This window comes from Martes martes (assembly GCF_963455335.1).
Source record: "Martes martes genome assembly, chromosome: 12".
Taxonomy (NCBI): Eukaryota; Metazoa; Chordata; class Mammalia; order Carnivora; family Mustelidae; genus Martes; species Martes martes.
Genome location: NC_137900.1, coordinates 6,456,534 through 6,481,733, shown reverse-complemented (window position 1 = coordinate 6,481,733; position 25,200 = coordinate 6,456,534). Strand labels below are relative to the sequence as shown.

At 43.7% G+C, this 25,200-nt stretch overlaps 1 protein-coding gene across 1 annotated transcript in view; it reads right to left on the bottom strand.

The window, feature by feature from the left end:
- GLIS3 (GLIS family zinc finger 3) overlaps nt 1-25,200 on the bottom strand; it is a gene marked incomplete at both ends in the record, with an annotated part of 427,960 nt that overhangs the window by 290,889 nt on the left and 111,871 nt on the right. Inside the window, 2 exons of the mRNA XM_080820268.1 lie at nt 3,040-4,159; nt 10,719-10,926. Of these exons, the coding sequence (XP_080676394.1) occupies nt 3,040-4,159; nt 10,719-10,926 (1,328 nt within the window). The remainder of the gene's footprint in view (nt 1-3,039; nt 4,160-10,718; nt 10,927-25,200) is intronic.

Below are 25,200 nucleotides of genomic sequence, written 5' to 3'. Positions count from 1 at the left end.
AAAGAGAGCAGCTGGTTTGGCTCTCTGCAGAAGAGTAAGAATGAGATGTACAGAAGGGTGGGGTTGTTTGGGTGGGAAAGAGAAAAGAAACCATGCTCTTCTTCCAGTAAGTGAACCAAATAATAAATTAGCAATCCTCCCCCAGTTCTGACACCCAGGATCCTGAGCGATCCGAATCCCAGCGTCCTGGGTGAGGCCGAAGCGTCACCGGCACAGCTGATGAGAAGGCGCTCTCCCTGCATGAGACGGAACAGCGCATCGAGGGAGCAGACGCTGGTGTGAGACGGAACAGCGCTGGTCTTGTACCGTAAGCAGGCTGTGGCTGAGCGGCCCTCTCACACACCCTTCTTCCACCAGGACTTCCAGAAGCACATTGTGCTGCCTGTAGTCATGGTCACCAAACACAACAGGGTCATCACATCTTTCTTGGGCCAATAAGCTAAGTGAGTGAAAATGGAGGCTAACTCTAACGAGGGCTCACAGAAAATTAATAGCAGTGAAACACACGTGAAACAAAAGCATACGGGGTCCTATAATCTGAATGCCCTGAGCCTCTGCTGCGTGTGACACAGCCACAGAAACCAAAGATCACTTCGTGTCTCCAAGAGATGAACGTGGGCATTTCACTCGGCAGTGATCCTGAGCTTTGCATCAACTACCATCAGATTTCAAAGCAGCGGGAGATGAAATATTTCCGTTTTAACAACGCTTTGTGTCTGGAATCCAAGAGTGTAAAGATTGGTTTTGCAAAAGGCAGAAAGTGCGTCTTTTCAGATAGGCATCTACACCAAGTACAGAGTCTTCTTCCCGGGGACTACACGTGGGGGCTGCTAACCCCTCACAGCATAATTGCGCATCGCCTCTTAGCTCTAACCCTACAAACCAAGCAGACACCATGTGGCAACACAACAGTTTTAGAAGACATAATGCTCCCACTATGTAGGCTTTTTATGAAAATGGGTGTCTTCCTGTGAAAAACATTCAGTCCCAAGACTAGAACTGCAGCATTAGTCAGCTCCTAAGAAACCCTGTTTTGTATAAATACATTTGCACTCTAACATGTATCACTTAACGCCTTGCAGGTCTAGATTTGATATGCTGTTATATCCAGCAATCTGAATTTTACAGGTTCCATCCAGAAGTGGGAAGGAGGCAGACTAAGAAAGAAAGAAATCACCTCCCATACCCATTCTGGATAATGCAATGAAAAGCCAAGCAGAGCCCTGCAAATAATCACCTCTCGGCTTATTCTTTCACTGAAATATTTCTATTTTTAATAGTCCTCCTGCACTTTAGCAAAAGTCAACTTTATAAAGTTATATGCCATTGCAAAGTCTGGGAACAGTGGGAAAATGGGGAAATCCTATTGCACAAAAATTAATTTTGCAATGCCAAAAATATGTTTTGGATAATTCAGGCCTTTATGTTTATTTCAGTAAAGCCAAATCCAGCAAACTATTTTCAGCCAGGATTAGTCAGAACTAAAAGGTTGGACTGTTTTCCCTCAGAGACTGAACGTCTTTCCTGCCTGCAATGGGCCGGTGTGTTCCAAAATGGAATTGCCTTCTATTGCTTGTCTCTTTCTGGCATTGTTAATGCAGAACCTTACTGACAGAGGAAGGTTTTGCCATCTGAAATGTAATTATTCTCTTCAGTCATACAACCTGGCATCCTCACAATGTATCAGCTTCTGCTTTCCCTTAAGAAAAATCACAACATGGGGCACAAGGTAACGGCAAGAAATGCAATTTCGTTCCACCAAAATTCTGAAAAGTCTTTCAGAAATACCTACTGGATAGTGAAAAAGTGCTTCCAATACCCACATTATAGCTATCAACCTGTTTGTTCTGCTTTTACATAAATCAGACAACTTGGCCGATCTACAGTCAAACATAAACATGGCCCAGATTCTTTGTCAAGACATACTAGAGTAAGAAGGGACTCTGGCCGGGGGACCACCTCCTGAATAAGTCCCTTTGCAAAATGATTTATATGTTTCACACATTCAGTGATCTGTAGCATATTCAATATCCAGGGAGTACCTACAATTCTCAGATTTTAACTCTGAAAGCAATGTTCCTGTCCATCTAAAGTAATATAAAACACATGCTCGTCTTCTTCCCAGAGCTAAGCGAGCTGTCAGATTGTGCAAAGCTGCCCTGTGATCCCAAGGGTGATGTCCTGCTTGTAAACCCTGAGGGTTTCTGTTAGGTGTGAAACGATTGCAAAATCATTTAGCAGCCCTATTATTCAGAAATAGCAAATTTTGCCAAGAAACAGAGGCAAGTTCCAGGATCGATGTTGTGAAAAGGGGAGCCAGGGGAGAAAGGGACACCATGCCCACTTCCTTCAACACCCAAGGCACAGTTCCCTCTTGGTTCATTCTCCTTAAACTTTCCCACCAAATTTTCTCTCCTTAAAATTCGGTGAGATCCTGTGAGATCCTGCCCCTGTGGGATCCCCTGGGTGTTTTTATGCTGCCTATAAATCATTAACTAGTCTCACAACCCCAGAGTGTGCGGTGTACAGGCGTGTGGGTGTATGCAGCAACATATCTACCAGCCAAGTTTCTAAGTGTGAGTTCCTTTCTAAATATCAGAACTACCCCTCCTCCAAACCCAATACTCGCCCAGTTATTGGAGGGAAGGAAAAATCCCTGAATATTTGCTTTGGAAAAAAGCTCATGCTTGCTGTGAGTGCAGTGTGTCCCTCGGCCCTGCGCCTTTCAGCAACTTCAAGTTGGTGCCTGGCACACATGGATTTTCCAAGATTCTGGACAGTTTGGCAAATCAGCCTCCCCTGACAGTATGGATCATGTACATTTGCAAAAGGGAATCTAGAAGTGGAGCGGGACCCTGCTGCCAAAAATTAAAGAAATCTCTCCTATCCTGCGGCTAAAAAGAAGCCAAATTTCAGGGATACCTAGAACCCCTAGTATCCAAATCCCATTAAAGAAGAAAATGTCCTCTGATTCGTGGCCAAGTCTGGAAGATGCCACGCACCCTTGCCGGAGCCTGTGAATGTTAACGGGAGACTCACCGTGCACTTGTTGGGCTTCTCCCCGGAGTGGACTCGCATGTGGATGAGCAGTTTATACCGGGCATTGAATGGCTTGTACCTTCGAGGACAGCCCGCCCAGAAGCAAGTGAAGTCTTCACCTTTGCGCTGGTCTATGTGAACCTTCTCGATGTGCCGCACCAGTTCCTCCTGCTGGTCGTACAAGGCGCTGCAATCGATCCAGCGACAGCAGTGTTTGCCCCCAATGTCCTCCATCTCCCCGTCTTCCTCCAAGGCAGCCTGGGGAAGGGCCAGCGGCTGGGCACGGGCGACCAGCTCCTGGTGGTGCAGATGGGGGTGAGAGTGGTAGGGGGGTGGCGGGCCCTGGGGTGGTGGGGGCAGAGGAGGCAGAGGGGGTTCGTGGGGCAGATCCAGGGCGCCACCCGGGAAATCATCCAGGCGCTCCGTCTTCAGCAGGCCCCCTGGCTGGCTGTCGGGGTTGGGCAGGCCGTGCTGCACCACCATGTTGTTGACCAACCCTGGCTGGAGGCCTCCGTGCTCCAGCTGCTGCATGCGCTCGTACTCCAGCACGCTGTCCTCATCGTAGGCCGGGAGAGCCAGGCCGCCGCTGGCCACCCGCACGCCCTTCTGGCTGCTTGGCACCGAGCACGGCTGGGGGATGCAGCTACCACGCACCCCCAGGAAGTGCCCATAGACCTCGGGCTGGGGGGACATGTTGGCCGGGGAGGCCCTTGACCCGTTGATGTAGGCGACCAACGACGTGGGCGACGTGCGGATGATGGTATTGAAGTCTATCCCAATGCCATCGGACAGCGGGGACAAAGACAGCGCTCTCTTCTTGGAGCGGGCTGAGTGGGACCTGGCCGATGAGTGCCGGGGACTAGGGTAAGGAGAATGGCTGGTTTCCATGCTGAAAAGGTAGGACGGCAATGAGTTAGAGACGCTATTGCTGGACATGGCCGTCCCAGGAGGAAGGCTAATGAGGTCCCCTAGATCAATGCCGTTCTGGGAGCTGTGGCTGGAGGACAGCGACGGGAGAGCCCTGTAGCCATGAGACCACTCTTGCTTCACACTCAAGGCTGAATGACTTTCTGTCAGACTCAAAGTCGTGGACGCTAAAGACTCACGAGAAATAAGGGACCTGGAACAGCAGCCAGAGGGGGGAAAAAAAAAGAAAGAAAAAAAGACAAACATTTTAGCAGGATATGGATTGCTTAAGAGCTAAAAGAACACTGCATTGACAATCCCTTAAGTATTTCCCCTAATTACATTCTCGGCTAAACACACATTCTTTGGCTAAGATAAAACCCAAGGCTTTTAGTTCCAGGTAAATAACATTTTACCAAGAGGGACAATAGGGCTAATGCTCACTGGAATAATAAAACAAAAGATCTATTGTTATAAATAGTCTTAATACTTTAATGATAATAAATAGTCCTTGCTTTATTTTTAAATATCTTTTTTTAATGTTGGGGGGGAAGAATTAGAGACCAGGGAGTAATTATTGATGCCCGTCATGGCAAAGTGAATAAGCAAGTACTTAGTAAGTGCTTATGGTATACAGCGTATTACGAATAGGCATTGCAGGGACTACAAGTCTAAGCAGAGCCTCAGTCTTTGAGCAAAATCTATTCAGTTAAGTAAAACGTAAACCAATGCTTAATTTGAAAAAAAGTATATCCTCCAAGTCAAAGGGTCATCCAGGGGATCCAATAATAAATTCACAACTTCATGTCACTGATGATAAGGAATTCTAAAGATTTCCTTAAAAGATAGTAACTCAGTCAGCACTCAGTCATAGCATCAAATCACCCCAGGAAATGAAGAAATACATACGAAATAGAGCTATGATACAGAAGAGAATGACAGCCTGAGATCAAGGCATATGGGGCATAATACATTTGGGCCTTGCAGGGTTTAATTACACTTGCTAGTCTGGGGTTTTCCACGTGCTCTTGCACTGAATCAGAGCAGCTTTGGGCCAAGAAGAGATCTTTCCCTTTCAGGAGTTGACTTTTGCAGTGATTCGTCTCCTGCTCTCCATACCCTGTACAAAGCATGTCCCACATTTACCTGCATACCCAAGACTGACCTGCACATCAAAATGGCCTGTGATGTAGTCTGAACACTTTAAAACTCACCTTGCTTTACTACGACATCATTGCCTTAAAAATCATTGAAAGGAAAAGCTACATCCCTTGGATGTAAATCTGTCACAAAGAGGCTAGATTTCATTCGCTCCCTTTCCCGACTCAGACATGGTGTGGATCAGAAAAACCCAGCTTACGCATATGTACCTTCACTGGCTTTCTACAGAGATCTTTTTTTCCAACCAAAAAATAAATTAATGAGTTAACCAAAACAAAAGATTAAACAGAATGTCTGTCTTCCCGGGAATGAACTCATTCACTCCCTCCAGCTGTTACTCAGAAACCTGTTGCAAGGGAGCGGAGGGAAAAGGGAACCTTTCGTGTCCCATCTGTTCCTCTTACTGCCTCTCACAAAATGGAAGCCGGGAACACTGCTTCCTACAAGCACGAGGTTTCAGCAAGAAAACATCTCAACTCTCAAATGCACAGTATAAGGGGATAGATAACACCGTTACCAATGTGATGTTGCTACCGAGTGAAGTAATGTTTACCAATGACAAACACAGCAGGAATTTACGTCCAGTTGCCCTTGACACAGATTTGTCACCGTCCCCATTCTTATATTAGGGCTGAGGTCGTTTTGCAAGCCCCAAAGTGGTTTCTGAACCATCTGTTTTTTTAATTCCCTGTGGATCCTTCCAATTATTTTCCCAGCACACCCACAGCAGGCAGCCGTCCCTGCAGAGCTCAGCTGAAGGCTCCTGGTGATTGGATGTCAAGGGCCTTTTGGTCTCTTCCCCAGGGAGATTTAGGAATTGCTTTCTGACCCAAGCCAAATCAGTAGTCGTGTCATATATGAGGCAAAGACAACTGACTTTGCTTTACACCTTGAGGTTGAGAAGGTTTATAGAACATTCCCAAATGGTACATTTGCCTGGCCACTGCCCTACTGGAGCATTTCATATTTTTGAGTGGTGAATTTCAGGCAGAAAGTATTCTACCCACCTGCATATACTCTGCATGTGAAATTATATTATTTAGTTTGAGGGCAGCCTACAGTGCAACATGTTCATCTGTTCTATTATTGAAAGATATTTCTTATTTTTCCCAATTACACCTAACTATGGCTTGATTTAAATCTGATCATACCTCCAACACTGACACGTCCCTGTAACTCCTCAGACACCTGTCTTCTAAGACAGTTACCATATACTCTCAGAAAGCAAATCCTATCTTCTCTTCATGATGGCAATCATATGAACAGAGAACTCTCAAACATCTAACACGACCATAACTTCCAACAAATGGCCTTTGCCCAGCCGCGATCTCCCTCGTGTACTGACCCACAACTTCCCATCTTTCAAAGTTCTAATCACTGAAACCTCCCCCACATACACCAGGTCTCAGAAGCGTCCTCTTTCCAAAGCAAGTGTATACTGTCAATACTGTGCCTCAAATGCAATGCACTGCTGGCATCTGTGGGTGTGATCTTCCTGAGGGAAATTCAAAGCCCTTCAACAGAAGGGATTGTTTTTATCTCCATGGTACCCACCAGAGTATGAGATATATAATAAGTTTCCAAAAATTGTTTATTAAGTGAAGGTGAATAATCAATATAATGACAAACAGCCATCATTTGTAGCTTACAAGGCATTTTCCATACACGTGATCGCATTTGACACAGCGATACACACAAAGTGGATTTTTAAAATAACCTCTACTTTACAGAAAACAGAACTGAGGTTCTGTGACATCCCCCCACTGACACCACCCCCACACACATACCCTGGATAGGCCGTCACCTCGCTAGATCCCATAGGTCCTGTGTTGTTCTCCCTGCATCACACCCCAAATGTGATCCATAATGCTCCGCCTGATTAACGGATTGAAGTCACACAAGCTGTGCTTAGAACCCATGTCTTCTACTCTCTCTCTGTGACAATGTGCTGAATAACTTAAAAGTTTCCAGGGACTCTCTCCTACCACCCCTGCTGCTGCACATGCCAGGTCTCTGGGAAAGAGACAAACAGACAAGACTATCTCCATTTCCGTATGTTCATCTGCTCCCAAGGATGTTATTTCTAGTGACTGGTTAATTTGGATCTACAGCAAAGGAAAGAGATATAGCTCAAACCAAACACAACCAATATGAAAAACTCCTACACCGTCCAGGAAACAGGGTAAGGTGACTGGTGAGGCAAGATCTCAGTGACTCTCATGGCGCCATGAGGGACATGATGACCAAGCCGGATTGCTTGGTTCAATGCCAAGTTCAAAAGAAATACTCACTTATGGATCACATGGAATTCCTCAAACTGATCCTCAAGAGAATATGTATTATCTATACCACAGGAAAGACTAGTCCTAGGCTATCTGTAAGTTCTCATCTCTGTGCGGGGGCAAATCCCCCAGAGGTAGCACTGCATCTGAAGACAGTCTGGCTCTGTAAAGCATTAGAACTTCCAGAGGGTCCAGAGTCCATTCTCAGCCCCCTTGGCCTCCTCTGAGCTTTGCGGGCCTACTCCAACCCAAAAGGAAACCCTAAGAAAGTCTACCACCAGAAATAACCTCCAAGAATGTCTGGTTTAGGAGAGAAAAATGTGGTGTCTTTTGAGATCCAGAATGACATTATTAGATTGATGGCTGCACTTTGTAAATGACAAACTAAATGACACTAGGCAAACCATTTGCCTTGGTCCATCGTCTATAAAACAGAGGTAATATCTGCAGCTGGTTTATGAATATTAGATCCTAAGAGGTAGAATCACAATGTATGTGAAAGCACCAGGACGGCCAAACCTACAAAACCCATGCCAGTGGCGTCCAATCTCTTCTGTTGTCCGACTTCTACTGTATGGTACGTGAAACCACTGTGAGATGGTATCGTATCAGTATTTGTCATTTGAGGGTACATACATACCATGGCCTCTGTATTACAGAGTTTTGGCAATGCCTAAATCAAGAATGGCTTCTGGATCTTTAAGAAGGTAAGGTGTAGTCTGCATGTGTCATCAAATGGGGCTAGTCAGAAATGGCTGGGAAGGTAATAAGGGCAAACTTACAGCATCAGGGCACAATGTGCATCACTCATTAAACAGGACCCAATGAAGCTACAGAAGAGTGCTTCTTCCAAAGTGAGCACTCTAGGAGACAGTCAAGGGACATCAAAAGAAGAAATACAAACAGTAAATCTATGGAGACTACTCAATATTATCAATAATTAAGAAAACTCAAATTAAGATAAAGTAACAATTTGTACATCCAATTGCCAAAAGGTATCATAATAGTTCCCAATATTTAGTAAGGAAGCAGGAACTGTCAGATGACTGGTGAGTGTATCAGTGGGTAGATCTCTGCTACAGTGCAATTTGGGAATTCAGAGCAAAAGCCACGAAACTGGACATCTCCAAATGCAATTTTTAAAATTAAATTTTTAAAATAAAAATTAGAGGTGTTTTTTTTTTTTTAAATAAAATGGAATCTGGGGCAGGAAGAAGCCATTATACTATACTGAAGAAGGTTTTCACTACAGAAGAAGGTGTTTTTATGAACTAAAAAAAAATGGTAATTATAACACGATGTCAGTAATTATAGGTCAATTTGGTGGAAAGGAAAACCTGTGCTTATTGTGAATTCATTTGTGTGTAACGCGAAGGGAATGTATCCAAATCGGTCACACAGTTGCCTGTGGGTGCTAGGGTTCAGGATGACGACCATCCACTACCGCGTGCTCTTCCATACTTTCCATATTTTCTACAATGAATAACAAGTACATAGATAACCAGGAAAAAACAATAAATCTTACAGCTTTCTAGAGGACAGCCATCACTCACAGCGTACAGCGCATGCCCCCTCCCAAGCCACTTCCTCTGGCGTGTCTCCAGTGGAAAACACGTAGAGATGATTCCTCTCTCCATCTTCTCTTTATCTTTAGGCAGCAAAATGCCCTCAAGCTGAACTGTTGCCTCCTACCCTTCTTTTCCCTGATGGAACACACAAACCAATTTAAGGATCACAAATAAATGCAACCTTCCCAGATTGCTAAAAGTAATTTCCATACTTCGCCAAGCCACTGGACCTCCTAGCTCCTGTTCCTTTGCTCATCCTGCCGAAGAATTATTTCCATAGGAGGACTCACGGAATACACAGTCAAAACACATGTCAATGCATCTTTAAGATGCTGTCCTTGAAGGATATAAAATTATGCTAAGGAATCAAATATGCCAGAAAACACTGAGATAATGACCCTTCTCTGGCCGATTCATGAAAGGAATTGCATAAGGCACGTGGCTGGGGCAGCGCCCGCCCTGCCTACCGCCACTTTCTCCGTTAATTATGACTCTCTGCCTTCAAGGCATGGGCTGGACTTGCCACAGACAGGAAGCTGAAGGCTTTCCAATGACACCTACCACCTGAGTACAGTTCATTTTACATGCAACACTCAGCAAGTCTGAGGAGTCCCTCAAGGCATAATCATCAATGGGAAAAGGACAGCAGCAGCTTCTATCCCAAAAATTCTTAGGTGAAAAACAAGTCTCCATCTCATGAAAAAACTGGCATTGAAAAAAAAAAAAAAAAAAGATCCAGGAACTATGATTTCTGAGTCTCAAGTAGTGGTTGGGAGGACAGGGCAGAGATACAAGGAGGAAAAGGATACAGGAGGAAGAGGAGAAAGGCTGGGAGAAGACATAGGACCCCACAACTGTGAGACACCTCAACAGATTCCAGCCTCCGAGAAGAGGAAGCAGAGGCCCACAAAGCCCGATTCCTTTGCAAATGCACAGCTAGAGCAGAGGCAGGAAGAAGAGGTAAAAACTCTTTCCCCAAGAAGGCTACATATAAGATGAAATAATTCATTTCAAACATGGAAATGGACCTTACACATTACACAGTGTTTTGGTTTTATGTCCCCTATAATATCAACCTTGAGAGACATAAAAATGTGTCTGAAAGGGTGATTTCCCTTTCCTATTCAATGCTCTCCCGTACGGAATGACACACGGCATTTATTGGATCCCCTTATTCTAGCACCTAATCAGACATCATGTCGAAATGCTATGTAATTCATGCATGAAAGTGTGTCTTCCAGACACATCATGAAGTCTCGAAATTCATGACTTCTCTCTTTACTTTTTCTACCATCTCCCTAAACTTCAACTATTGTATTGTGCAGACAGTAGGTACTTAAAAGATATCCGGGTGGATAGATGGACAGACAAAACAGATGGTAAAGCGGCCTGGGGACACTGCAACCCATACCCTAGAAAATGAGCAGGTAAGAGATGTACGTGGCCCATCACAATTCTCTACCCTCACCAAACTGCCACGTTTACACACTGGGCTTTTGTGACGAAGGCCCAAAAGTCTCACACTGGGCATTGACTACACTCACACTACAAGACAGCTGGGAGGAAGCCATTCTTCCCAATTAAGAGGATATAATGACACATACTTTGTTTTTATACCCTTTCCCCTACAAATTTCAAATTGTGTGTGTGTGTACGTGTGTGTGGTGTGTGTGGTGTATGCATGTGTTCAGGAAGGGAAGGGAAAACACACGTGGGGTGTGATTATACCACAGAAAGGGAGAAAAAAAAAGTAACATGAGACCTGGTATCTGAAGGAGGTATATGCAGGCTGGCAGCATTCATTGCCCTCTGTAAGCTAGGACTGATCTGGTTGCATGCTGTAGAGACCTGGCTTGCTGGAGGTGAATTGGGTCCCAGTCGCTGAACCATCATGGGACTGCTGGTGACCACTAGATTGTTGCAGCTGCCTTTTCCAATGGACTTGCACTGAGGCCCAAAGCCAAGAGCCCCTAAAAACAAATGAATCAGGTTAGCTTTCATGTCCCTTACATCAGAAATCAGTAAATACACACATGTGCCCAATTCTATCAGGACTCCTCTTTCAAGACAGTCCTTGGATCACCTTTTTGTTCATTTTTAGTATTAGTGATACCCAAAGCTTTCTGTATTTCCAATGAAAAAGCCATTGCTACAATAAAAACCCTTCGATAATCACCATTCATATAAAATGTGCTTACATTTTGCTCCTTCTATGTATAAGTATCCAGTTATGAAGAATCATATTTTATCATCTCCCTACCTAAAGAGTCAAGGTGGTAAGTAGATGGGCTTACTTATATCTAGAAGTTTCTCTAGAATAGCTAATATCTTGAATTGCCCATCAAGGAAAGTTGACATGGCCAAATAACACTTATTTAACTGGCTTACTTCCTTCCAATTCTGGCCTTCCAAAAAGTCTCTTTAAAGGGATAAAGTCTGGCTGAGTATCTTCAATCTTGATTTCTTCTCTTCATCCCAGTACACTGTCATTGGACATAGATCCAATTAAAAGAAAAAAAAAAAAAAACCCAGGATGAAAGAGCCATAAATAAAACACTTATTCTAAAAGCAGCATGGTAACCAAATTCAACACAGATTTATCATTTCATTAGTAACAATCTTCAAATGTAGTAAAATGTGGTATATTCTCAAAGAAGGAAGAAAATAAAAAAGAAACCCACAAAAATCTGTGTCATTACGGAGAAGTGAAAAGCATAGAAGAGAAAGTCAAACACAGCCATGACTCATTTATAAAAAAATAATAATAATAATACCGGTTGAATCATTCTAGACATTTTTTTCACATGGATGTCCTTTCTCAAACATTTTTTGCAAACTACCTGGTCAAGTCTCAGTGACTGTACACTGTGTTCCCATTTCAAACAAAAATAAATATGATGTCAGATTTTAACAAATTAGACTCTAAAATTTTCTCACCAAATTCCCCATATTTCTCATTGATATATTTGGGATCAAAGTAAGTGGAAAATCATCACAGTAACTTTCCTTAGCCCTAGGGGACATAAGTTCCTATTTTGTTTTTCCAGAAATTAAATCAATAACCAAAAAAATGACTTTGTCATCTTTTGTAACACTCTCTTCCAAGAGCCCACAGAACTAAAGGATAAACAAGACCTTAGAGCAATCACCATGCTCTCATCAATGAAACCACATCTCAAAAATGCTGAGAGAGTTGCAGTTTTTAGCTGGCAGGAACCTGCTTTTTTAGTCCAGTCCTCTGGGAAATCCCAGTGGTAATTCACTTGCCCAAGGCCACACAGGGATTCAATGACAGCGCAGAAATGGATTCTACTAGGGTGTATTTTCATGGTGCCTGTGTGTTTAAGTTTAGGTACTGGATGCTTGGTTTCTTCCTTGGGTACTTGCCAAGATCATTAGTTCCAACAGAAATTTCTCTCCGATTTTTTTTCAGACATTTTTTTTTTTTTCCAGAACCTGCCCCTCGCTCCCTCTCTCTGCCCCTGCAATCTGATGCATCTTCTTGTGCCTTGAGAGACTGATCATAGATAGTCTGTCTGCTTTCATAACTCACAGAACACTGTACCTTCAGGTCTCCATCCTGACACCAAAAGTAGTGGGCACGTTTTTACACAATGATCCTAAGTTTAGTTTCTTTGTAAGTTCCAACAAGCTACCTGCCATTTGCCTTTCAAACTCCCTTTTCTACCTCGGAAAGAGGTGACGTGATAGCTTGGAGTCTAGTCCAATATGTGAGACACTTGAATCGCCTCCCCACATTCCATCACTACCAGCCACACTATGAAAAGCAACATCAGATGTCGGGTAGTTTGTCAAACTCAATATCATCTACTCATCTGTCATTTAATGCCCGATTCCTTCCCAATAAAAAGGCACTAATATCTACCATTAAAACAAATACAGCTAACAGCTGGAAATGCCACTTGATGACAAAGCACACTGATACTTTCTTCCCTCGAAGCTAAGGTGCCATATATTGTAAGGCCTGATATTATTTTATGTGCCGGTAAGAACATGCACGGCTGATGAACCTAGCGCATGGTATCAAGATTTCAGAGACATTCTGATGTGGAAATATGCACACCTTAGAATCATTAAATACAAGTATGATTGTTGAAACTTTTCACTTAACCCTCATCTTGTTCATGCTCTCCTCTCTGCCTGGAACACCCTTCCCCTCACTTGTCCAACTACTGAGCCCCTCTTCACCTTCACACTCTCAACTCAAAGGTCACCTCCTCTCTGGCTGCCCCTCCCCCGCTGCCAGCTGGGCAGATGTGACCAAGTCTTCCTTTTGTCCCCCCCCCCATCTCTCATAACACATCTGCCTCAGCACCTTTAGGGAACTCTCACGTTGACATGCCTGCCACGTTCTCCTCTTATATTTTATCACATTTGAAGACAAAGACCTTGTCTGAGGCAGCTCTGCTTCCTCGGCACCTAGCCCAGGGCTTGTACCACGTACACACAAATGTCTGCCGATGAAGTTCAGAATGAGTGAATGTGGATACAGAGAACAGATTAGTGGCTCCAGGGAGAGGGGCGGTCAAGGCGACCTACAGTTCCCAGTTATAAAATACATAAGTCCTGGGCATGTAATGGACAGCACGGTGACTGTAGTTAGTAGTACAGTATTGCATACTGCAGGTTATTAAGGAAGTAAATCTGAAAAGTCCTCATCACGAGAAAGAGAAGGAAAACAATGTGTGGAGACCAGTGGCCCGTGGCCTTCCTGTGCTGATCATTTCACAGTGCCTGTAAAGAGTGAATCACTATGTCGCACACCTGAAACTATTAGAATGTTACATGTCAATGATACCTCAATGAACAAAAATTTTAATGAATGAATGAAAATAAAAGACAGTTGTACATGAATATTAAATACTCACACATTATTTCCACTGAAACCCTCCTGGTTTGTTTTTTTATTTAAAACGGCACTGGTTTTCAAAAACAAACTCCAACTAAGCCAGTCCCTTGATGCTCCCCCACAGTACCTGGAAGTCGGTCAGAACTGAAGATGAAGCCCCACGGGGAACATCACTACAAACCCATCTTCCTGGGTGAGAACTGAATGCTGGTCAAGGCTGCCTTTGTAACTCTCTAGCCCGGATCCACACATTCTGATGATCTTCCCACTCTGTAATACGGAGACCCTGATCCTCCCTTGCCCAGTATCCCCGTCGCTTTGGCTCCTCCACCTCCTCTCCCAAATCCACTGGCCACCGTGAACCTCCTGTAATGACAGCTTCTGAAAGATATCATAAATGGCACCCTTGAAGCACGAGGGTGAACATAAGTTTATGGGAAACAAGTAATGTTTGTGGCATAGCTGTGAGAATGTTCTGGAAAATGGCATCATCTGTCTCACAAGTGGAGGCAAAGAATAGCTTGACCAAGACCCAGTGGTGCCGAATGCAACCATCCAACTCCAATGTTGTTTTCATAGTGCCAAATGCAACGACCACCACCAGACTGCTTGGAACCACGCTGTGCTCTGGGCTCTGGGCTCTGGGCCCTGGAGATGGCCTGCCTTGGGGCCGCCCCCCTGCACCTGTGCTGGTCCTGTGACCCCCGGCAATTACTGAAGCATCCGTATGCCTTCCCACCTGTAAAGTAGGAGTAAAAATAACATTGCCTCTTAAAATTGCTGTGCATCTCGTATTCATTGGACACACGAAGGACTCTAGAGCACACCTTCTATCATGTACTAGGTACTCAACGGACATCAGATGTTATTATCGGGATTCTTACTATCACTGCTCATGCCCTCGCTGCTTTTTTGTTCCACTCTCTTCCCTGAAGAAGAAAACAGTTCCTTATAATTCTTTGCACAAAACAAGACAGTAAATGATGCTATTTAATTCTCTACACGCTTCCAATATTCTCTCTGCTTCAAGGCTCAAGCCAACTTTTTTAAAACCAGGTGTCACCACAGATAGAAGAAAAGTTTTCAACTGGCCAAGTTTGAATGTTCCTTGGCTTGTCATTCCCTGAAAACAAACCATACAGCTTTTCTGTCTACCAGATGTGCCAACTACTTGTGTGCCGTTTTCGTTTTGAAATACCGCTTATTTTTAGAGGCTGCATGATGTTTTTTAAAAATGTGTTTACTGCTCAAACCAGGATCCGAGTAGATGGCCTTCTGAGTACTACGTACATTCAAGCCAAGATCACTGCGTGCTGGTGGGGAGTACAAATGGAGTGCCTTTCTGAGTTTCTGAACTGAGAGGTCATCCTAGCAGGGGCATGTTTTTAATTAACATCTTCATTAGTTAAAAGTGTTCTCTTGAAGTCAAACAGTTGTTTGTGTCGCAGTTACCCCTGCTGAGGCTACATCCTTCAGAAGGATTTGTGGTTATCCACTGGTTCCTCTAAAAATGACACGGATATGGGGAGCGGGAACAGAAATGGCATATACATGGGAGGGAGTCTGGGAGAACTAATCAAAGTTTCTTTGGCTGTTACTGTTCATTCAACTGATACTTACCAAAGGCCAGCCATAAGCCAAGGAGTTCCTAGAGACAGATGGACAGAGTTTCGGGCCCCATGGGGCCCTTATTCTGGCTAAAAAGATGGACATCAAACCAACTGTTCCTTAAAGAAGAGGTGATCCCTGCTTCTAGAGTGGATCACAGGAGGTGGCTTTCCTTGTAGTTCAAACATGACCAAATAAAAACAATTTCTCTATGGTTCAACCTAACACAAATCCAGGATGTTATGGAGACAGAAATAATAATACACATCAGGATCTAGGTCCTGCCTCCCCAACTCACTGGCTGTGTGACAATGGGCAAAGTCTTTAAAGTCTATGTGCCTCAGTGTCCTATCCCTAAAATGGGGACAGTAGTAGTACCTAACTCATAGGGTTGTTAATGAGGATTAGAAGAGTAAGTATGTATTAGTATGTGCCTCACCACCATATACTACCAATATGACACGCACCACCATTAACTACCAATGCACCATATACCAACTGTATAATGTCTTACCACCTCTAAGGACCTGGGTTTCCTTCCCAGCCTTTCACTTTAAAACATTGCAAAACTATAGGGGGACCTGGGTGGCTCAGTCAGTTAAGCATCTGCCTTCGGCTCAGGTCATGATCTCTGGTTCCTGGAATTGAGTCCTGAGTCAGGCTCCCGGCTTAGCAGGGAGTCTACGTCTCCCTCTGCCCCTCCCCGCAGCTTGTATTCTCTCTCACCACCTCTCTCTCTCTCTAATAAATATATAAAATTTTAAATTTCTTTTTTTTCTTCTTCTTCTTCTTTTTTTTTTTTAGAATGAGAGAGAGAGCATGAGAGGAGAGAGGTCAGCGGGAGAAACAGACTCCCCATGGAGCTGGGAGCCTGATGCGGGACTCGATCCCGGGACTCCAGGATCATGACCTGAGCCGAAGGCAGTTGCTTAAACAACTGAGCCACCCAGGTGCCCTAAATATATAAAATTTTAAAAAAATTTTCAAAACTATAGAAAAGTTGCAAGAAAAGGACAATAAACTGTTTTATCTATTAATAAATTGTATTTACCTCTTTATCTGTCCATATCCCTTCTATATAAGCTTACTGTATTATTACTAATTTGTTGAACCATTTAAGAATAAGTCACAGATTTCTGTCCTTCACTGCTAAATACATAAAACCATAGCAAAATCGTCAAATTCAAGACATTTAGCAAGGACATAATAATGGCATGTAATATACCATTGCTATTCAAATATTCAAATATTACCAATTATCCCAAGAACAGCCTGTAGAGCAAGTATTTTCCAGTCCAGGATCATGCATTTCAAGGAAAGGTTTTAAGACTCATGCTGAGGTAGGTTAGTAAGTCACCACACATCAGGGCACTGAATGCAAATGGAAAAGTAGAAAAACAGAAAAGGAAAAAAAAACCAAGTGCAAATAGGCACAACAGTTATGAGCACAGGCGAGCTCCCCAGCTCCACCATGGACTGACCATGTGACCTTAGACAAGTTACTTAACCGCTCTGTGCCTCACTGTCTTGATCTCTAAAATGGGATTAATACTAATGCACACTTCATGAGTTGTTTTGAGGGTTAAAAGATCTAACATAAGTCATATGTTTAGTGGTTTGGCACTTAATAAATACACTGTAAGTTTTAATTATATTTTATTTTAAGCACTTATTTCTGGTACTTTCTGATATTGTCTATAGCACCTCTTTTCTCCAGAGTGACCAGGGACTAAAGGCTGATACTTCCCTTTCTAAGACCTTCTCCTCAACACACAGTAGACTTGTCCTTCTCTAGATAGGCCCCAGGCTTCAGGCCTCCCTTTTTCCTCATTGCCATTCTACCTTATTCTTAGCTGCTCTCCAGCCTTCATTCATATGCCTCCCTAAAACTAGAAATAAGAAATTCTTGCATACTAAACATACTCAGCTTGCTATGTCGTGTTTTGTCAAATTGGTAACGTTTCACTGCTGAGATACAGTAGTGACAACTTAATGACTATATGTGAGTGTGTAGAGTGTTACTCTGAAATACATCAAGGCATGGGTAAATGGCTAAGAACACCAAATGGTGAGAATCAGAATGACATGACTGGTTTTCTATTCAGGGGTAAAGCATTTCAATTCAGCAAATGTTACAAATGCTCAAAACTGCACAAGATCTGTGGGAGGTTAGGAATACTGGATAGAGCGTCCTGCCTCCATGGAACTTACAATCTGTAGCGACAAAGCACGCTCACCTAGGAACAATCAGATAATGACAAGGGCCGGTGTAGGATTAAGCACGAAACTGAATCCTAGAAACAGGCATTCAGAGACGGGAGAAAAATCCAAGTACCAGACAGTTCTGCGAAGAATAATAATTTTAACCACAAAGGCATTTCCCAAAGTTCTTCAGGAAGTCCAAGGGTATTCAATGGAAACATAAGGCAAGGTCATGGAGAGATCCACAGTCAAACAGCTTTAGGAAACCCTAACACAGTGAAGATAAACTACATCTTTATATTACAGAGCCTTTACTTTCAGAGCCTTTAAAAATGCAAACGCATGTAACTCCTAGAGGAGCAAATAATATGCAATATGTTTTTTTTTTCCTTTCCCTGTGAGCTCACCCAAGACTGATATTCAAAAATAGTCTTCGGAAAACAATGAGCTAGAAATGAAGGAAGAATGAGCACATGAACAGGAAGGAGATGGTAGTCATGGAAACAGAAGGGCACAGGCATGGCTGTACCAGGGCGAAAGGAAGGGAAGTCAGGGCTGCCTGCAGGAGGCGGCTCTGTCTGGCCATGAGAAAGAAGCAGACGGACGGTGGGCCACCTGGACGGTATGTGTTCCCCAACACTGGAGACCCTGGAGGACCACCTGGATGGTATGTGTTCCCCAACAGCTCCACACCTCGTTGCCTATCAGTGCTACGAGGGAAGCTTTTCAAAACTACAAATTCACAGGCTCCATCTCAAACCAACAAAGCCCGATGACGTTGGTGCCCCCGGCCCGCCGCCACGCACCTGGACCCTGGGCCGGGGTAGTGTTGTGGCCTGCCGGAAGCCTCGCTGTCCCGAGACTCATTTGGAGGACTCAGGGACAAAACTGCAGGAGCACATGAACCAGACGCAAGCCACGTGCTGGCAAACGACAGAATGCAGAAGGCGGCAGTTATGGGAGCGAGCTAGAGTAAGGCTGGAGATTTCATAATTGGGAGATAAGGATTCAGGAGATCACATTTTAAAAGGAGGGGGGAATCCCCTAAAGCCTATTTTCATGACTCCGTTCCAAAGTGAGTAACCCTGTCCCAGCCAATGAACAGGCCAAAGCTGAATCCAGATTAATGAAGATTCCCACGAGTTGTGCATTTCTCCTACCACTCTGCCCTTCGGAGTGCAGCTGGCACCGACCAAGCTTACCCCACAAAGGATCTAACTTTCACACCAACACTCTGCTAACCTTAGTCAGCATTCAGGAATGTTGTCCCCCAAGTATGGAATTGCTAGCATTACTCATTTCATTTGATCCCTGCATTAAATGGAATCGTATTTATACCCCAAGAGATTAAAAAATATCATATTCCCTTCTGTACCACTTAGTGCCCTGGATTCCTGGACATGAAGCCTCAATCCATCTCCCCACCGCCGGGCACTCCTGATAAGATGTTATTAATACACCGCTCCGAACCACCTCATAAAGATGTAAAGATATATTAAACAACATTCCCCAAGTTTATATGCTAAAGTCCCATCAGTCAGCTATTGTACATCAATTATCAACTAATTAGTACAGAGTGCTTATGCTGACCCTTCTGATCTCCCTTGTAATGATTTGCCAAGTTAACTGAAAGCTGCTCGGCTCCTCAGAGACTCTCAGTTTAGCAAGAGTGTTAAATAAAGTTCACCAACAATTAGCCTAGAAAACCAAAGAGGAAATGTAAGCACATTTTACTGCTTTTCCCTGGACAAATTTTCGAACAATCCCACGGGAAGAGAGTAGATCTATTGTTTCAATAAGCAAATCAGGGCTCACAAAGGCGGAAGCAGCAGCAGAGGCGCCGAGCAGGCCTGAAGGTGCTGCTCGCTGGTGGGTATTTGTGTACCGCGGCTCTGCTCCGAGAGAGAGTGTGCGCTCCGAGGCGTGCGGGCCCACCGACCAGCCAGATGATGCTTGCTTACCATCTGAATTCACAGGTTTAAAGCAGGGGAGTGATCTGCGAACGTGAAGGAGTTCAAGATGCAATTCTTACATGGGCTCTATAAAGACAGGACTTCCATAAACAGTAAGAAAGGCTGGGAGCAGAGGAGGGGGGTGCACACTTTAATGGGAGGAAACTGCCTCTGTCCCCCTTGGTCAGGTCGCATTGATGGAGCACGCTCTGTGGGCTTGGTGCCGTGCTGCCAGCGGAGCCTCAGGCTGTTGGGTTTGCCCACAAAAAGCTTCTGACCAGCTGGAAAGAATTTCAAGCAACACCCGATCTTAAACTCAGTCGCCACGATGCTGAGCACACACAGAGTCCAGATAAGAACAAGATCCGTGCGCACCAGAGGGAGTGCGGCGGAGGAGTAGACCCGATCTGAGCCCCTTGACACTGCACGGGAGAGGGCGGCCAAAGGGTGGGCTGGCCAGAGTGAAGGAGAGCAAGTGGCGTGCAAGCAGCATGGGCGAGCAGCGAGAATGGAAATGCGAGGGCCAGAAGGGCTTCCCTCACCAGCCGTGTGACCTTGGGCAAGTTCCTTAAACTCTCTGTGCCTCTGTTTCCTAATCTGGAAAATAGAGATGGGACTTGCACCTATCTCCCTGATGCTGTCTGGAGAATTAGCAACTCAATGTGTATAAAACACATAGAATAGTGCCCAGCACACAGGCTGTACTCTGAGAGCCCTGGGTATTCCCATTCTTATTGAAGGATTACCAGATTATATAGGACCTCCAAGGCCAACCTCCTCACCCCCCACCAAAAATGCTATAGGAGGTGTTTAGGCATGGCTGTGGTGAAGAACTATGAGGGGGATAGTCCAACTACTTCCCGCACATATGGAAACAGAGCAAAGACTAGAGGCAGGAAACCAACCTAGGAAAATATTGCTATGATCTCAGGTGCAGGGCTGAGGCCCTGGGACAGGTCGGGCAGAAGCAGAGGCAGAGTAACCCCAAATGACCTTATAAAGGAAACAAAAAAGAAGGTTGTTAAAGGGCCTGTCAGAATTCCAAACTCCAATTCCAGGGCCTGTACTAGATTCCAAACCCTTCTCCAGAAATCAAGATCACGTCTTCCCTAAACTCTTCCCCCCTCCAAGTTAACCAAAAGATGGGATGAGAAAAGGCAAAGCTGCCCAATGGTGAAACCCCTCACTTGTATGGACCAGTGGTGACTACACTTGTTGATAGGTCTTTGTCCATGCACTACTGAATGGCTGGAAATATTAGTCTGTCTTCCTCTCTCTCTCCACACACACACACACACACACACACACACACACTCAACATAAGTGAGTGTAGTCTAAACTACTCAATATAAACCAATGAACTTTTTTTTCCAGCATCTAAGAGCTGGTTCAGAGGCAAATCCCATTTACTCCTTCATATTAGAGATAACTTCTTAGTTCTCAAAGTCAAGGCTATACAGTTATCATTAAAAGCTGCTAGGCTAACTTTTGTTTTCCTTCAAGCAATAATTCCTCAAAACTGTCCAAAGGGACACATACTCTATGACAAATATTTTCTGTTACATATGCTACATGGGCCTGCAAGTCCAGATGGGATGCCCAGAAGCATCAGACCCAGAGAAAAGGCAGATGATTATGGAGATTACACTTTCTTACAATAAAAATTCAGTCACCCATCTTCTAAGAACGAGATAGTACCCAGCTTCCTACACCCAGAAGTCCCCCAGGGCTGCTCATTGTGCCTCTAGGCTGTAGATTCTGGACTCTATGCTCTAAAGCCCATTGGCAGTCCAGGAATATGGCAAGAAAATTTGTTGAGCTAGGATTTGTAATTTGTGCTCCTTTGTCTGAGAGAAGTTATTCTAAGAGACCTAAAAAGTAGATACTGTTTGATGGTATCCTCCTTCCTAGTCCTGTGCAGAACCCTAAATCCATTGAGATTATCCAGGTGCTAAGAAAGCTATGGGGACAGAGAGGATTGCCCCTGAGGAGGAAGCCAGGAGAAGGGGAGAGAGCCCAAAGTCAAGGAAGGCAGTGTGTGCGTGGAGGGGAGAGGGGGCTCATGGCTGCATGACAAATGTACAAAGGGCAGACTCCAGGTCTGCCCTCCCAGCTGCAGCAGGTCCCTGTGCCCAAGCAATGCACAGAGCAGCAACTTCTGGCCTTGGCCAGTGGGTACATCAGCAAGAACCCGTGGACCATGAATCAGGAAAGCTCTTGGCATGTTCTGCTCTGTACAAGGATGCTGGGATCTTGTCTCACCCTGGCAAGGCATTAGGTACCCCAGACAAAAATGACTGAGATTAGATTTCTTGCTCATCAACAAGATGGGGTCTTGGAAGCTCATTTGTTTTGATTTAAAAGAAATAATTAAAAAACAACATTTCTTGTACATGCATTGGTGAAGTAAATTACGAAGGTATCTCTAAAATATTTTCACTGAGGGGGAGCCTAGGTGGCTCAATCAGGTAAGCATCCAACTCTTGGTTGCAGCTCAGGTCATGCTCTCAGGGTCGTGAGATTGAGCCCCATATCAGGCTCTACACTCAGCATGGAATCTGCTTGAGATTCTCTCTCTCCCTCTCCCTCTCCTCCTCTACCCCCAAATGAGTGTGCATGCACGTGCTCTCTCGCTGTCTCTAAAAAAAAAATAAAAATAAAATATTTTCATGAGGATGACTGTTTAGACATAAATCTTAGCAAGATCACTCTAAATTCTCAAAATATAGTCCATATGATCTGCATCCAAATAAACCTACCCCACCTAGTATATAAAACCAGTCAGTGCTTAGAGATATGCATGTTTCAGAGTCACAGACTTTGAGAAATCAAATTACATTTTAAGGCTGAGGAATTAGTGAGAAAATAGATCACTTTTGCAGAATTTCACGGGTATCCCATTCCCTTTCTTCTCTCTCATAGCTGTTAAATACTAGTTAGCTAAACCTACTCTTTTAGGTACTCATCTTGTGAAATATCTAGAAAAAAATAGTAATAAAAGGGGGGTATATCTTTTCTTTGGTCGTCTTCTATCAAGCACACCACGCTTACCTGTGGGGAAACCATCTCTAGGTTCAAAAGAGATTTTGCTCCTTGTTCAGAACTCTAGGACCAAGGGAATGGACAGCTTTTTCCTTCACTGTTTAAACACAGTGAGCACCTTTGTTTGGAAAGATTTTCCCACTACCTTCTTTCAAAAATGTGTCAGAGCGGCTTGGGGGAGGGTGGGAAAATATGGCAGCTGAGATGGTTGTTATTGTACCTCAGGTGAGCCGGCGGAGGGATGAAGGTTGAGAAATTCTGCTCCATGAAGACTGGCTGCTCTGTCATCTGACACCAGCAGCACAAGGAACTGAGGTAACACCTCCGTCCAGAGGAGGAAAGAATAGAGTCCGAAAGAAATTTGTAAAGAAGACATATAATTCAGCTCGACTCATTTGTTTTTTCGACACGTAGCCTTGAAAAGAACAATTTTGCCACAGAGTCTTGGCAAATGCAAAGTGATTTTCTGATAAGTTTTAACATGCATTTTACTAAATGCGTGAAGAGAGAGTGAGGGAGAGAAAGGCCAGGTATCCAAAGACGGGGAGGCTGTCAGGTCTCTCTTTTCTGTGTCATTTTTGTTTAGTCGGTCAAATGAAAATTCAAAACCATATAATTAGACGGTTGTTTATACATGATTAAGCATGAGCTCATTGGACTTTACACGCCAAAAAGTCAGAGATGTGGTTAAGGGCAAGAAGGAACTATTAATAAAAGGAAATAAAGCTGTAATACATTTTTCACTTATGAATAAAAATAATTCAAAGGTCTCTAGATGGAAAAAGAAAGAAAAAAAATCAACCATGAGTAGGGGCAAGAAACCAGATAATTTTATAAATGGTTAGAATTCATGTGATATAAAACATAAACCACTGGTACAAAAAAGCTTTTCTTCCTCCTCTGTGATTCTAATCCTATTTCTGTTTCTCGTAAACATAACTCACAATGAGAACATAACAAAACTTACCTGTATTATATTTCTCTAGAATTGTTCTGGGAAATATTTAAGCAAGAACATGTTGTGCATTCAAAAGAGTTACTTGTTCTCTTCATAACTGTCTTCACCAGTAATCCTCTCTGGAGAAACCAAGAGCTGGCAGCTTCCTTGAAAAAGGCAAGTGTCCTTCATTTTCCACAAATGCAGAATTTTTCTTTCCCAAATGAAGTGAGCCCATTGAAAGCAAGGTTTAACAGGCCATAAACTTCATATAGGTAAAGAGACCTTCCCAGATCCCTCAGAGAATCTGAGATCAGACCTCGGGGCTTTCAAAAGTAGTGAATCAACTGCTCACAGAGATCAAACACTGAGCTCTGGATGAGGTCAGTGGGCAAGTCTTTCAGATCAGAAAGAGAATGAACTGATCCAGGATCGGCCTACTTACTCCACCTTAGGTAAGGTCTTTGAGCCACTACTACAACCTCCCCCTACTGCGAATATATACCAATCTGGGTCACCCCCAGAGGCCACCCAGACAAACACTAAACAAACCCCAGAGACCGTGTGACTGTGTGTCCTATATTTTACAACCAAACAACTCCTTGGGTAGCCAAGGACTGGTACCTTCGCACACGACTACTGTAATATTCAGTAGAGCCTACTGATCAGAATGGGTAAAGCCCATGGGAAACCCAACAGACAGGTCTTAAGACTCAGGGGGAAATGAATCTACTAACACTCAAAAAGCCCACAATTCCTAAGAAGTATAAATATTGACTTTTCCAGCCTCTGAGAGCAATGTCTCCAAGCCCTATCAGTTCCCAATCGATCAGAGAGACCTTCCATGTCTACCACCCACGCCCTCAGCCCTCTCCTCCCCTCCCCTCCCCTCTCCTGCCCCCACACTTCACACCCACAATATGAACATCTACCAGCTCTGACTCCCAGAGTTATCATCAGTCCTGTACCTACATACCTGCCCACTGAAATTTGAACACAATACTTCATTTAAAGCTATACGATAAACCGCAAAGCACGAAAACTCCCTAGAAGTTCATTTCCAAGAAACTAGGATGATCACAGACTACATCTCTAAAAAGGCACCAATATTTGAGCCAAAGCACAATACTCACAATTAATTTGGCAGTGTTAACTTGCAAAGCTTTGTGTGTTACCTATGTGTTTTACATGACATATATATTTTTTCTAAAGATACTCTTTAATTATTGACCTGATTTGGTCAAATAAAGTTCTTAACATACTCACTTAGTTTTAAAATCCACCCAAAGCTGAAGGAAAAGTACATTTTCACAAAACAAATTCTTTATGAACCAGAAATTCATGGCTTCTTGTTTGTAACGCTGAAGAAGAAGGATCTTGCTAAATTAATATATATTGATTATTTGAAATAGTTTAATATCTACTATAGTTCCAGATAAGAAATGTGATAATTTATTTCTAAACAATGTGTGGCATGTAACTTAAAACCGCTTTTCATCAATAATTAATATTAATAATTAACAAGTATAAACAACAAAAATACCTCTTGGAAATGTTTCAACCCGGCCTTTTCCTCATTCCACAGCCTGCCTGTTGCCCCCCTTTACCCTCTATGTGGGGTTAATAACTAAAC